The sequence below is a fragment of the Ceratotherium simum genome, chromosome 22 (assembly GCF_057802395.1).
Source record: "Ceratotherium simum simum isolate JZ-2026a chromosome 22, ASM5780239v1, whole genome shotgun sequence".
Taxonomy (NCBI): Eukaryota; Metazoa; Chordata; class Mammalia; order Perissodactyla; family Rhinocerotidae; genus Ceratotherium; species Ceratotherium simum.
In genome coordinates this window covers 15,600,570-15,615,798 of record NC_141921.1, presented here as the reverse complement: position 1 = coordinate 15,615,798, position 15,229 = coordinate 15,600,570, and the positions used below count along the sequence as shown (strand labels likewise).

Sequence of the window (15,229 nt, the reverse complement as noted above, 5' to 3'; positions counted from 1 at the left end):
TGACTTCTTTTTACTTTTATTTAAAATGAAACTAGATTTATTAACACCTATGAAAAACATAATATACTACCACCATTTTGATTACCCATTTTATTGATAGGAAAAAATTTCAACAGGGAACTTGGCACACTGGTTTTCACCCGCTAAAATGTTATCATCTGGGCACATCTGAAATGCTGGCAGGCAGGCAGTAGGAGTCTATTGGCCAGGGATTTTCCTCACTGTCATAGAGGATCTGGAAGAATGGAAGGGCAGTCTAGGCCAGGGGGAGGGTGGGAGCAAAGGTGCACAGAGAAAGAATGTGGGAGGAGAGGAGAATAACAAATAATTAAAGTAGGGAGTAAAGTGGGGAAAGGCAAGAAAAGAAACCATGAAGTTGATTTCGTAGTCAGGCGCTTGGGAGGCTTTATCCTGAGAACAGCAGGGAGCCATTGAGGGTTATTGATTAAGAGAGGGTATTGTCACCTTAGTGGCTAGTATCGGGGAAGGGAGGATTGCTCTACCCCTAGTCAGCCCACAAGCTCTAGCCACCTCTGTCCCTGAGGCTTATGGCTCCCGTGTAGTAACCACTATCCTTAAGCTGTCAGGCATGGGGTGGGGTATCCGGAGAGTGGGGCTCAGAGGGAGAAGCGGTCCGTGCTACCCTCTGTCTCCAGCCCGCCAGCCCCAGGCTGAATGTAATTGTCCTCAATGAAGCCATCATCATCCTCGTCTTCACCCACCTCCGGGTGGACCCCCTTCCCTGTCCTGGGCAGCTGGTGGTGCTGGTAGCCGGCGCGGTATTTGCGGCAGAGGTGGCATTTGGCAGCAAGTGCGATGAGGAGAGAGAGGACCACAGCTCCCAGCACAACCCCAACCAGCACAGGCCATGCCCGGGCCCCGCTGCCCGGTACAGGAGACATGGCTGATGCCGTGGGGAGCTGCGAGGGGCCCACCAGGGCTGCAGAGAAAGGGACAGCATTATAGATGGGCCCTCGTGGGCTCCCTGGGGAAACCAAGGAGTGGGGGCAGGGTCCTTCCCCCACCCCCAGGAACGCACCATCACCTCAGCCTCCCCCCACTGTTGCTCACTCTGGTTTGCCTCACTCATGGAGGGGCCGGAAGACACCGGTGAGCCCTGGCCTCTGCCAGAAGAGCCCCAGCTCCGCGGAGACCTCCAGATGCCAGGCAGCCCCAGGACACAGAGACCTGGAACATACACATACACGTAGGTGTCAGGGACGGCCACAGGGCACACCTTCCAGGCCACACTCACAGCCATGTTAGGGCATTCACAAACTCTGGAGACTGGACAGCTAACCATGACCAGTTGTGCTCAGGAGAGAAACAAGCTGGGCACACGGAAATTGGCTATTTGTAAGGGAACCTTGTAGGGTCCAGCTCTGGGAGCAGTTGAAAAAAATGAATCAATGCTGGAACTCACTAAGCACTACTTATGATTCAGGCACGAGGTAATGTGCTCATAGAACCCCGAATGCAAGTATAAACATCATCCCTTCTCAATAGATGAGGACTCTGAGGCCCAGAAGGGTGAACTAACTCAGCCAAAGTCCCAGGACTTGAACCCAGGTCTCTAATACCAGGGTCCAGAGCCCAGTCTACTGCACCGCTTGGTAGGCTGAGGATGGGAGGTGGGGGCAGAGGCAGTCCTAGCTCCCAGAGGTTGGACAACAGCAATTGCTCAGAGCTAACGAGCCAAAGTGGAGACCACACATGGAGGACAGTGCCAGTCCCCACCCAGTGCAGGGGGCCCCAGACACAGCCAGGCAGCCCTGGCCCCTCTGCCCTTGAGTCAGGAGCCCCTGCTCCCTCACCTCTACCCTCAGCCTGTCAGGCATGTCCCTTGTCCATTCACCTCTGCCTCAGAGGGAAGCTGGATTCAGGGAGTAGCCAAATGCAGGTCTCCTGAATCAGGAAATGATCTGGATGAGAATCACCAGGGCCAGGGAGGATCTAGAGGAGGAGCATCTGAACTAAGGGAGTATCTGAGGGAAGATCATCTAGGCACGGGAATTCCTGACGGAGGAGTGTCTAGGGAAGCAACACTGAATCTGGGGAGTGTCTAGAGGAAGAGCACCTAAGGTAGGAAAGTACCTGCTGGAGGAACAGCTGGGGCTGGAGATTATTTCCAGGCGGAGCACCTCAATCTGGGTGGAGTATCCAAGCTGGGAAAACACCTAGGAGAGAAGCACTTGGTTTAGGAGGACACTTGGCCATATTCTTAATGACACCCTCCCCATCACCTCCAACCTGTCACCAAGCCCCATGGGTTCTTCCTCTAAATAGCTCTGGAATGGCTCTGCCCCTCCTCTGCTCTCCAGTGCCACTGCCCAGGCCAAGCCACCTTCATCTCCACCTCGGCTCTTGCAGTAACCTCCTAACTGGTCTCTCCTCACCTCTAGTCCATCCCCAGAAGGATGGGCCTAAAGCCCAAATCTGACCTATCGCCTGCTTAAAATTCCTACAAGAGCTCCCCAGGCCCTCAGGGCTGCCTGCAGATTCCTCAGATTGTCCTCATCCTCAGAGGCCTTGCAATCCAGCACATGGCCCTCGGGCCAAATTCTTCTTCCTCTTCTCCACAATGCCCCCTACCCCATGCTGCACACACGCATCCCCCACCTCGCCCACCCTCTGGTTCCCCAGCCACCCCCTCCTCAGTTTTTTGAGTACCCCATCCCTCCAGGCCAAATCAGACCATACCTGCCTGTGAGGCTGTTCCAAGACCCCCTGGAGGACCCCCTTCACTGGCCTACCCAGGCAACTACCAGTCAGAATTGGCCAGTTACAAGATGGGCAGTTCCCTGGGGGCAAGGACTGGGCTGATCAATCGGTGCCCTGAAGCTGGCAGAGAGCTTGGCCCTCAGCCACTCAGTACGTGAGTGATCCTGAAAGGGAGGGCTCCACAGTGAATGGGGGGCGGGGGGAGGGAAAGTTAGAAAGGAGAGGTAAAGCATTCACTCACTCATTCAATAGCAAACATTCATTGGGTGCTTACTGTGGGCCCCACACTAGGCACTGTTTCCTCAAAAAATAAGATTTTGGAGGCCAGCCAGCAGCATAGTGGTTAAGTTTGCGCACTCCGCTTTGCTGGCCCAGGGGTTAGCGGGTTGGGAACCTGGGAACAAACACACATACTGCTCATCAAGCCATGCTGTAGTGTCCCACATACAAAATAGAGGAAGATGGCCACAGATGTTAGCTCAGGGACAATCTTCTTCACCAAAGGAAAAAAAAAAAGATTTTGTTAAAATGAATTGAATTCAATTTGAAGTTTCTAAGATTTTACTCCTTCCTTTCCTGCCGTCCCAGTGAATTCTTCCCAAGGACACACACAACCTCTGATCGTCACACACACAACCCCCACCCTGATTCCTAACTCCTTCCTGCTCCCAGGAGCCCTCAGGGATCCATGGATTCCCCCTCCCCAGCCCCCAATGCCTTCCCCTCTGCTCCCCACCTGTAGGAACTGTGTACAGTCCGTGGAGGAGCTTCCGGCTGGGGCCGCGGGACCTGGCCAGGTGGGCGGGTTGGAGCTGCCGCCTGCCTCACCTGGAGACGCAGCAGGCGGGGCCACAGCCGCAGGTGTGGGCGGAGGGCTCGGCAGCAGGCGGTGCCTCCACCAGGGAGGACTCACTGTTCATCTCCCCCGGCTTCTGCCGAGACTCCTAAAGTGCAGGCCTCGCCCCACCCCTAGTGCTGGAGGGAAGGGCACAGCAGGCAGCCAGAGAGGGGTCCAGCAGGCCCTAGAAGGGGCAGACACCTGGCAGGCAGCTGCTCAGGCTGGCGGCCCTGATAAGGAAGTGAATTTCCGGTGACAGGTACAAAGTCCAAAGTTGAAGAGAGAGCTTTGCAGGCCTGTGAGGGCGATGGGCCAGAACGGGGGTAGGGGGAGGGCACTCTTCCCAGGCAAAGCCAGAGGGACCAAGGACACTCAAGTTGCCTGTAAAAAGCGTGTGTAAGCCTGTGTGTGTGTGTAAGCCTGTGTGTGTGTGTCTGTGTATGGGGAGGATGTGGAGGTCAATGGAGAGTGTGAGTTCAGAAGACTTTTGGGGCGTGTATATGTGCCCTTGGGGATTATCCTGTATATGTGTGTTTACCTGGATAGAGGGTTCAAGCCTTCATCTGGATCTCGAGGATCCTGTGACCCACAAAGCTAGGCTCTGAACCTCTCCCTTTTGTGTTACTCCTCGTCCCCAGGCCTACTGCCTGTTTGTCCTAAGACCCAGTTCAGGAGTCACCTTCCCTGAGCCCTTGGCTACCCCAGCAAGCCCCGCCTTCTCCATGCCCAGAGCACCCTCTATCACAGCATTTCTTTATTGTCTTGTAGTTATTTCTCCCTGTGCTGCCTCCCCCATTAGCCGGGAGCTCTCCCGGGGCGGGGCCAGGTTTCTGCAGTCGCTGGGCTCCCAGCACCTGGCTCAGGGCAGCCTCTCAGTCAATATCCAAGGGGGGATGTGTTGCCTGAGCTAAGCCACCCAGGCAGAAGAATTCACAGGGACCTGCAGGGCACTGCCAGAGCAAGGGCCACGGCCAGGGGTTGCACGTGGGGCATGGTAGAACCGCGCTGGCAAGTTGAGGCCAGGTCAGGCAGGACCTTGACTATCTTAGCACGGAGTCTGAACTCTCACCGCCAATGGCTGCTTCCTACCTCCCTCACCTTGGCTGGCGCCTACACTCCGTACTCTCTGTTCCACCCACACTAAACTGTTCTCTATTCCTAGCACCCACCAGGCTCTCACCTGCCAGGCTTTGCACGTGCTGTTCCTGGACCCCTGCTTTCCCCCAGCCCTCACCTCCAGCCCCTCCCCCCACATGTCCATCTCCCACCTGGCTGATTCCTCCTCCCAGGCCTACTCATCACTCAGGCCCCAGCTTAGGTGCCCCTTTATCTGATCGCCTTCCCTGTGCTCGCTAGTGTCTGGGTCCCTCCTCCCCTCGTCTGTGCCCCACCCCCACTGCAGACCCTGGCCCTTCTCCCCGACAGCCCTGATGCCTGGTATTGTGATTTTCTCTGTGTTTGGTGGGGTCCCCTACGAGCCTGTAAACTCTGCGGGTAGCGTCTGTGTCTGTCTTGTTCCCCTCATGTCCTCAATATGTAAAACGGCAACAATAAATATTCCTGAAAGAATGGAATGAGAGGCAAGTGGATATTATCCTGGATGGGACAGTGAGGAGTCAAGGAAGGCTGGGGTTTTGCTTTGATTTTGAAGCAAGGAAATCATAGGGTTTAAAAGATATTCACTGAACACCTACCACATCCAGGCACTGTGCTTGGTTCTTTTTTAACTGAGGTATTCATGTAACATAGCCTAATTCACATAACAAAAATTCACCATGTTAGCCATTTTCAGTGCACAATTTAGAATGTTGTGCAACCATCACCATATCTAATTCTAAAACATTTTTATCACACCAAAAAGACACCCCCTACCCAGTAAGCAGTCACTCATTTCCTGCTCCCACCAGCCTCCAGTAACTGCTAATCTGCTTTCTGTCTCGATGGATTTGCCTATTCTGGATATTTCATGCAAATGAAATCATAATTGTGCCAACTTTTTAATGAATTATTTCATTTAATCCTTATAACCGTACTATGAGGTAGATGTTAATTATTCCCTCAACAGATGAAGAAAATGAGGCTGTGAGAAGGTAATTTGCATGAAGTTCCACAGAAGAAAACAAGTCAAGGTCTGCACATCCATCAGTCAGTCATTTATTCCACAAATATTTATTGAACACCCACAAGAGAGCCACAGCCAGCCCATAGGGCAGGCATTGCAAAATAGCAGAAGGCAATCAGCTGGATTGGATGCCCCCACAGTACGGAGAGCAGAGAGCAGGCTGGATATCAGCACCCACTGGCCCCTCAGCCAGGATCTCTGGTGCAGTGAACAACCTTTACAACCTTCCATGGCAGCCCTGGCAACCATGTGGTAGTTCTGTGCTAGCTGCTGGAGACAGAGTTCCTGCCACCATACAGCTTTCATTCTGGTGGGGAAGACAGACAATACACAAGTAAAGAAATAAATAAGATTATTTCAGACAATGGTGAGGGCTATGAAGAAAATAAAATCGCTGTATGTGATAGGGAGTTGTGGAGGGGGGCTGCTACCTTACACTAGAAGGTCAGAAAAAGAGGAGACTCACTGAAGAGGGGATGTTTGGGCTGAGATCTGAATAAGAGTGAGACAGCAATCATGCTATCTCTGGGAAGAGCGTTCCAGAAAGAGGGAACAGCCAGGACAAAGACTGAGAGGCAGGAGCATGGCTGGCTTGTTTGAGCAACAGCGAGGAGGCAGGCTGGATGGAGTACAGTAGGTGGGGAGAGATGGAGGAGCTGCAGCGGGGGCCTGTCAGGGGCCAGCTCACGGGTGGCCTCAGCGGGCGCTTCCCTTGGGCAGACGGGAGGCCATTGATGATCTGAGCAGAGGGCTGAGGACTGACCTTCTTTGGCTTCTGTGTGAAGAATGGACGGGAGGAGGCCAGGGCGGAAGCAGGGAGGCCAGCTAAGAGGCTGTTGCCGTCAACCAGGAGAGAAAGAACGTGGCCTCAGGTAGCCAGGTAGAAACGGGGAGAAGTGCTCAGATTCTGGATATATTTTGAAGGTGAAACCTACACGATTTGCTGACCAGATGTGGGGTTTGAGAAAAAGAAAGGAACCAAGAGTAACTCCAGAGTTACGACCTGATCAACTGGTCGGATGGAGCTGTCGTTCACTGAGGTGGGAAGACTCGGAAGGGGCGGCTGTGGGAGGGCCATCAGGACCGCAGTGGGGGACCTGTTAGCTGTGAGGTGCCCGGAGACATTGGGGGCACACCACGTGGGCAGTAGCATAAGCAGAGCCTGCGTGCAGTGGAGGGAAGGGCAAGAAATACCCAAGGTCAGGGAGGGAGGCGCAGAGGAGAGGAGACTGAGGAGGGCCGACTGGTGCGGGAGGAGGCAGACACGTGCGAGAGGTGTCCTGGAGGCCAGAGAAGAAAGCATGTGAAAGGCGAGGGCTTGGTCAGCTACGCCAGATGCTGGCGGTAGGTCAGCTTAGACATGGACTGAGAATTGACTTTGAAATTGGCCATGGGGAGGTCACTGGTGACCTTGACAAGAGCAGTCTCCTGATGTGTTGGGGACAAATGCCTGACCTGCGTGAGTATGGGAGCAGAGGAAGTGGAGACAACTCCTTCAAGGAATTTTGCTATAAAAGGAGCAGAGAAATGGAGCAGACACTGGAGGTGGGTGTGCAATCAAGGGAGGATTTGTTTTAAGGCTAGGAGCTGTTAGACCACGTGTGTGTGCTGGCCAGAGTAATCCAGGAGAGAGCGGAAATTGATGATTCGGAAGGAAGAGAGCAGGGACAGCGGGAGTGTGAAGTCCTTAAGGCATTGAGGGGAGTGGGGTCGAGTGCACAGTTAGAGAATTAGCCTTGGGCAGGAGCAGGGAGAGCCCCTTGGAGGCAGGTGGCATGTACACAGGGAAATGATGCGAGCCTGAGGGAGTTTTCTTCCAATGGCTTCTGTTTTTCCAGAGAAATTGGAAGCAATGTCGTCAGCTGAGAGTGAAGAATGGGGAGGGGGTGCTGGGGTTCGAGGCAAGAAGAGAAGGTGAATTCGTCATTCTGGAGCTTGGGAGAGAGAGTGGCCTTGCCAGTCGTGTGATGGGCTTGCCAGGCTGCATCAAGGCACGCCTTGAAGTGAGCGGCTAATGTAAGGTGAGGTTAGGGTGGTCGAGTGCTTTTGTCTTCCAGCCACTCCAAGTGCAGGTGGGGAGAAGATAGAGAGGGATTTCACCAGGGCTGGGGATTGGTCTGGCAAATCTGATCAAGCCAGAGAGAGGCAAGGGAGCGGGCTGTGGGCCAGGGAGTGGTTGCAATGATGGCTGGGCAATCTGGGCCCGTCAAGTGAGGATGGGGGAGGGGACTTGGGAGGAGCCCTGAAAAAGGGATAGGATTGATGGATTTAGGAGTGCTTGCTGGTGTACCAGAGAGAATAAGTTGAAAAAATAAAATCTGCAGATGTGGCATACGGAAATGGAGGCCCAGGGTATGCAGCTCTTGATAAAGACAGGAGCTTTAGTTCACATCCTAAGCCCTAGGATGTGAACCTGGAGTGCTCCTGAGGTGGGGTCTACAGATCAACGGTGGTTCTACTGTTATCTGAAGCATGTTGACTTAACTTTCTGAATCAAGGTCTAACGATAATGTGCTAATAGCTCTAGTAATAAATAGCAGAGGCAGGATTCGAACCCAGGTCTTCTGATTCTAGGTCCAACACCTTTCCAGTTATATCCCAACTATATCTCTGCTCCTATGAGTAAAATTTACCATCTAGGTATTCGATTCTTCAGAATCATTTGCAGTGACAGCAATCACTTCCTTTCACAGATTTGATTATATTTCCCAAAGGAAACTCAGGGTGCTGCTACTAGGAGAACAGGGAATGGATGCTGAGCAGGCAGAAGAACAAGGTGTCCCGGTCCCCACCCTCCACCCACTCCCTTCTCCATCTGAGCCAATCCCTCCCTGTGGCAGACCTGGGAGTCTTAGCCTTGGGGAAGTTGCCATCTCCTTTTGAGAAGCTGATGAGAGCAAAAAAACACATGTGCACAGCCAGTCACAAATATGCTCACAGGTTTGTGGTGTAGAGGGTGCTCAATCAAAACTTGTTGGGTGAGTGAGTGGTTGGAATTCCAGGGGGCTCACTTGCTCCCTCCAGGGTAAGAACTGGTGGTAACCCTTTGCACTCTGTGTGCAGGAACCTCTGTTCTATTGTAAACAGCCGCCTCCTTTGAATACTAGAGGACCCCTCCTTTGCAAGCCTCTGGAGGGAGGCTGCCTGTTTCCTGCTTCCGGTCACTTCCAGCCTCCCAGAAGTGGAGTCAGCACCTCCTTAGGACCACCCTGCACTCTTCCTCCTTCATTCAACCCCCACCTTCCCCAGAAGCTGGCCTGTCCCTACTCATGGTCTGCCGCACTGACCTCCTGGACATGCCCCAGCTTTCGGAGCGCCCCCGAAGTAGTCCCAGTGGGGACTGGGCTTGAAGCTTGAGAAAATGAGCCCTCCAACCCCGTTACCACTGAGAAGTCACCGTTCACTGAGGTCAGCTGAAAGGACCCATCCCCAGCAGAGCTCCCAGACCCAGACCTGAGACTGGGACATGCTTAGAGATTGCAGCTTCTAGGGTTTCTTTACTTTCTCAAGGTGGATAAGCCTGTCCATGGCCATGGTATTCCACGAAGCCCTGAAGGAGAGCTCACCAAGCCTCATATTGCCAAGCACATCAGCCTGAAACACCAGTATAATTACCTCATATGGTTGCCACATCGGCTCTAACACCCAGGTCCATGGGACAAATTCTTCCCAAGCCACCAGCTCCATCTTGCCACAATGGATATATAATTAGACATCACGTGTGCCCAGTATAATGAGGTAGCAATCTGTTGCCCCCCATGATCAGCTATCTTTGGCGAAACTGGGTCTAGGAGAACAGAGCTCAGCACGCCTGGCAGGGAACTACCACACCCTCTCCTGAAGGATGTCACCCCCAGGCATGTGGCCAGAGGCGGCAGACCAGCTGGACAGAGCAGCCCATCATGCTGTCCCCTCCCAGCCCTGCCTCCCTGGGCCCCATGCAATAGGAATAGTCATCTCTCCCGCATTCGTTTTCTCATGGGAGTCGGGAAAGAAAGGGGAAAGGAGGAATTGGTCCCACCTGAGACCCCGGGAGTGTTGGGGCATTCCCGTGTGGAAATCTTCTGGTGGCGGGTGCAACTTAAGCCTAGAAGGAGGCATCTTCCCCCATGGGGACAGGGAGCCCACTCCTGCATGTTGTTGCACTAGTGTCCCTTCCTCAGGGTGGCGGCAAGGATGGAGCTGGCAAAGTCCCAATATGCCTTCAGGAAACAAGGGCTGAGAGAAAGTGTGGGAGTCAGGTCTCCTTATCATCCCCGTGTCACCAGGAACAACAGCGAGAGCTAATGGACTTGTGCTGTCACTACTGCACTTCTTATCCTCAAACAACATTTAAAGTGAGATTGAAAAACCAGGAAGCAATCCCCACAGTCCACCCAGCCCGTGGACCCTGCAGGGATGTGTGGCTGTGGCCTGTGGTGGCAGCTGTCTCTCATCAAATGTGCTTTGTATTCTAAGTAGGCTTGCTGTTGTTTGCAGCAGAGGGACAATGAGTCATTTGTGTCGTGTGCTGTTGGGTCTAGGATTTCAGAGTGACCTGGGGTGAAGCAAGGACCTGGTGTACCGTAAAGGCAAGACGCTCTGAAAATCCGTGCCCGCCCATCTCCACTGGTCCACCCTGGCCTTTTAAAGGGCCCCCACTTGATCATAACACAGCACAGAGAGGAACTCATTATTTTTCAAGAATAAAATTTCTAATGCTTTCTGAGTACCTAAGGGTTGGCTTTATTAACTCATTTTGAAGAGTTTGGGGATGATGCGCGCAAACGGGAGCAGCCTCCCTGTGAATGCTGCCAGGGACTGTGAACCTGCTTACTGTCCAGGTAGGACTGTTATTAGCCCTGGTGCAGAGTTAACCTCCCTGGCTGTGGATCACATTGTCTGGGGTCAGAGCTGAGCTCCAACACTTAACTAACCTTAGGAAGCATTGGTTTCCTCATCTGTAAAATGGGGATGATAATAATGAAACTCGCCTCCAAAGGCTGAGAGTCGCTGAGGTGGCATCAGCACCTTTTCCTGGCACCTGTACGTATTCCATAACTGTTGGTCATCGTAATTGAGGTTTGTTGTGTTCCACCTGAGACCTCTGCTTGCATTACTGGGTAACTTTCATTCTGACCAAAGTCAATAAAAGCCTGTTATGCTTTAAGTAGGTCCTGAGCTTTGAAATGTTTGAACTGCCTGTGGGGTGTTGGTTCCAGCCTCTGCCCCACAGGGTTCCTCGGGGCCCAATGGCCTTTGTCAAGCAGTTTGTATAAGGGAGATTTCATTCAAAGCCTTGAGGGATTAACTGGGGCTTCCTTTAAAGAGAGGCTTGTTTTCAGAAGCTTTCTTTTTCCAACAAGGCAAAAGAACACAATGGATCCCAAGTAATCTAAGGTCCTCATCGCAGCTTGTCACAGACACCTGGCCCATCGTTTCAGCCAGAGTGAAAACACACGCTCACTTGCTAAATTCAGGAACAAGGCTTCAGCCTGATGTTCCAAAAGCATTTGCTGAGAAACTTCCTCTCACTGTAGAATTATTTCCCGGAAGAACAGCTAAAACTGTTTCTGAATTGACAATATGGCTTTAGCTGCTGCTGAAGTTAAGTGAAAGTATCATTGTTACCAACTATTAAGCTAAAAAAATTTTTAGAAGATCTCTCTTTTTTCTTTGCTGATCAACATGAAGAATGATTATTGGTAAAGTTGATTTCAGGCAAAGACAGGACTTAGGAATGGGGTTAACATGTTGCTGATTTCAACCAAAAGAAAACTTTATAATGTTGTTTGGGCAACATTTTACTTGGTTCTTCAAAAAGCAATTGTGATGAACCGTAGAGAGAGTTAAAACACTTATGGAATCTATAAAGATACCAGCATTTGGGTTGCACATAACAAAGAAATATCTTAAATACTTTTCAAAATATTCTAGGAGCCAAGACATAAGGGCATGCTTTAGGAGAACATAGGAATGTAATTGGGGGGTGGGGGGGGTGAGGCACGTTGGAGCTACACATTTCCTTTAAAATCACTGAGGAAAACAAAGCAGCATTCAATTTCACATACCAACTTTACACAGTTTATGCATGATAGCTTGACCTAAATCCAAGAAGCAAGATGGAATTCTCACTCTATTTATTTTGAAAACTAATTGCATGGACACCCAGGTACTCCACCCTCGTCTGGCGGCTTTTCTTGGGAGAAGTCTCTGTTACTTAGAAGAGGACCAGTCTGACACTCACGCAGATGGACTTGATGTCAGTTTGGAGGGGCAACTTGGAGAGATTAATTTTCTTCTCCGTCAACCCAGCCCTGAATTTCACCAGCAGTTTTTTGTGCACAATTTGCGTAACGATTTCAACCAAATGGGTCTCAATTCCACCACCACTTCTGCAAGAAGACTGTGGAGCTTGTCTACATAAAAAATTAAATCAAATTCATGGGCATTTTCAACAGAGCCTGTCAAATGTTTCCGCAAATATTTATATGCAATCTAGAACCCTTAGGGCAGTTTAAGAAGCCACACAGAAGACCATGGAAGACCATGGACAGGGTATAAATCTGATTGTTGTCTGAGCCATCTGTTACAAGAGGCTGGAGGACCTTGGAGAGTTGGCCTTTTCTGTCTCTCTTGAACACGAGGATCACTTGGACAATGGTGGGCCCAGTCCATCGGGGTGACCGCAGGGAATGGGCCTTTACTTTCCTAAAATAAGAGGAAAATCAAGAAAATAATGTTCTGACTGGTTTGTAGCTGAGCGCACCCTCCAAAGTGGTACTTAATGCCACAATCAGACATTCATCCTCCTGAGTTCTCTCAGGTACAGTAGAATGCTTTTTGTCTTTTTTTCAAATGAAGGAAATAAATATAAAGAGCTGAATTACCTTTATTCCAAATTATTTTATTCTCAAACAGGTAATATGTGTCAGAGATTAGAAAAATACAAAAGATACACTGTGTAAGTTCTCCCTTGCTCCCATCCACCTTATTTCTCTCACCCTAAGTAATTACTTTTATTAATTTCTGGTGTGTCTTCCCAGTTTCTTATGCAAATATAAGCAGTATGAATATATATTCTTATTTCTCCTTTCTTAGGCAAAAGCCAAAATACTATGCACATCTTCTTTTTCTCACTTACTAATTAGTGTGTCTTAGAGAGCTTTTTAAAATCAGTATATAGACTTAGACAGTTTCTTCAGCGCCTTTTTCTTTTCCCCCCAAAGCTCCAGTAGATAGTTGTATGTCATAGCTGCACATTCTTCTAGCTGCTGTATGTGGGACGCGACCTCAACATGGCCGGAGAAGCAGTCCGTCGGTGCGCGCCCGGGATCCGAACCTGGGCCGCCAGCAGCGGAGCACGCGCACTTAACCGCTAAGCCACGGGGCCGGCCCACTTCAGTGCTTTTTAAAGCTGCATAACATTCCATCATATGGCTACATCAAAATTTATTTAACCAGTCCCATGTTGATTGACACTTGGGTTGTTCTCAATCTTCTGCCATTACATATAGTGCTATATTGAATAACCGTGAGCATTTGGTGATGTGCAAGTATATCTGTAAGATAAATTCACAAGAATACAATTGTGAGTCAAAGAATAAATATATTTGTGATTTTGACAGATATTCCCAAATCGCCCTCGCTGGGAGTTATACCAACATGCTTAAGATGAGAGCTTGCCTGTTTCCCACAGCCTCATAAGACTGTGTGTTGTAAAACTTGTGAATTTTTGCTGAACTGATAGGTGAAAATGGTGGTTAGGAAGAGTCTTATTTTGTATTACTCTTACTACAAGTGAGGTTGAGCACGTTTTCATATGTTAAAGGGCCATTTATATTTCCTTTTCTATAAACTTTTCATAGTCACAAAATTGTTAATGTGTTATCTTTTTCATAATCTTTGTCCATTTATTTATTGAGTTTTGTGTGCTCTCATTCATATGAATTACAAATATTTTTGACATTTGTCTCCTGTTTTTGACTTTCAGGTTTTTTTCAATTTTTTTTTTCAATTTATTTAAACTAAAAAACAAAAAACAGTTCATCCATTTCTCCCATTCCCACCCCCCATCTCTGGCAACCACTAATCTGTTCTCTGTATCTATGAGCTTTTTTTTTTCAGATTCCATATATGAGAGAGATCATGTGGTATTCGTCTTTGTCTGACTTATTTCTCTTAGCATAACGCCCTTGAGGTCCATCCGTGTTGTTGCAAATGGCAAGATTTCATTCTTTTTTATGGCTAACATTCCATTGTGTATATATACCACATCTTCTTTGTCCATTCATCCATCAGTGGATACTTAGGCTTCCATATAGGTTTTCATATTGTAAATAATGCTTCAATGAACATGGGAGTGCACATATCTTTTTGAGTTAGTGTGTTTATTTTCTTCAGATAAATACCCAGAAGTGAAATTGCTAGATCATATGGTAGTTCTATTTTTAATTTTTTGAGGAACCTCCATACTGTTTTCCATAGTGGCTATACCAATTTACATTCCCACCAACAGTGCATGCGAGTTCCCTTTTCTCCACATCTTTGCCAATACTTTTATTTCTTGTCTTTTTGATGATAGCCATTCTAACAGGTGTGAGGTGTTTCTCCTTATGGTTTTGATTGGCATCACCCTGATGATTAGTGATGTTGAGCATCTTTTCATGTACCTGTTGGCCATCCGTATGTCTTCTATGGAAAAATGTCTATTCAGATCTTCTGCCCATTTTTTAATTGGATTCTTTGCGTTTTTTTGCTATTGAGTCGTATGGTTTCTTTATAATTTTGGATATTAGCCCCTTATCAGATATATGATTTGCAAATATATTTTACCACTCAGTAGGTTGCCTTTTCATTTTGTTGATGGTTTCCTTTGCTGTGCAGAAGTTCTTTAGTTTGATGTAGTCCCACTTGTTTATTTTTCCTTTCGTTGCTTTTGCTTGTGGTGTCAGATTCAAAAAATCATTGCCAAGACCTATGTCAAGGAGCTTACCACCTATGTTTTCTTCTAAGAGTTTTATGGTTTCAGGTCTTAGGTTCAAGTCTTTAATCTATTTTGAGTGAATTTTTGTGTATGGTGTAAGATAGTGGTCGAGTTTCATTCTTTTGCATGTGGCTGTCCAGTTTTCCCAACACCATCTGTTGAAGAGACTGTCATTTCCTCACTGTATGTTCTTGGCTCCTTTGTCATAAATTCATTGATCTTCTATGCATGGATTTATTTCTAAGGTTTCTATTCTGTTTCATTGATCTATGGATCTGTTTTTCTGCCAATACTATACTGTTTTAATTACTATAGCTTTGTAATATAGTTTGAAATCAGGGAGCATGATGTCTCCAGCTTTGTTCTTCTTTCTCAAGATTGCTTTGGCTGTTTGGCGTCTTTTGTGGTTCCATACAAATTTTAGGATTGTTTGTTCTATTTCTGCGAAAAATGCCATTGGAGTTCTGATAAGGATTGCATTGGATCTGTATATTGTTTTGGATATATGGGCATTTTAACCATATTAATTCTTCCAATCCATTAGCATGGAATATCTTTCCATTTCTTTGTGTCTTCTTCAATT

The 15,229-nt window shown here is 48.7% G+C and overlaps 1 protein-coding gene across 3 annotated transcripts; it reads right to left on the bottom strand.

Annotated features, from left to right (window-relative positions):
• Positions 1–3,586, bottom strand: C22H1orf210 (chromosome 22 C1orf210 homolog). Of its 3 annotated transcripts, none has more exons than XM_004441961.3 (4): positions 3,458–3,586; positions 2,095–2,177; positions 1,072–1,188; positions 1–940 (listed from the first exon to the last, which is right to left on the bottom strand). In XM_004441961.3, exons 3-4 carry the CDS (start codon positions 1,088–1,090, stop codon positions 618–620), a joined length of 342 nt encoding a protein of 113 aa, XP_004442018.1. In that variant the 5' UTR covers positions 1,091–1,188; positions 2,095–2,177; positions 3,458–3,586; the 3' UTR covers positions 1–617. The 3 variants fall into 3 exon arrangements, with proteins under 3 accessions (XP_004442018.1, XP_087302252.1, XP_014651978.1); XM_087446126.1 differs by lacking the exon at positions 3,458–3,586 and adding an exon at positions 2,701–2,871; XM_014796492.2 differs by lacking the exon at positions 3,458–3,586 and having other exon boundaries at positions 2,095–2,213.
• Between the last annotated feature and the right edge of the window lie 11,643 nt (positions 3,587–15,229).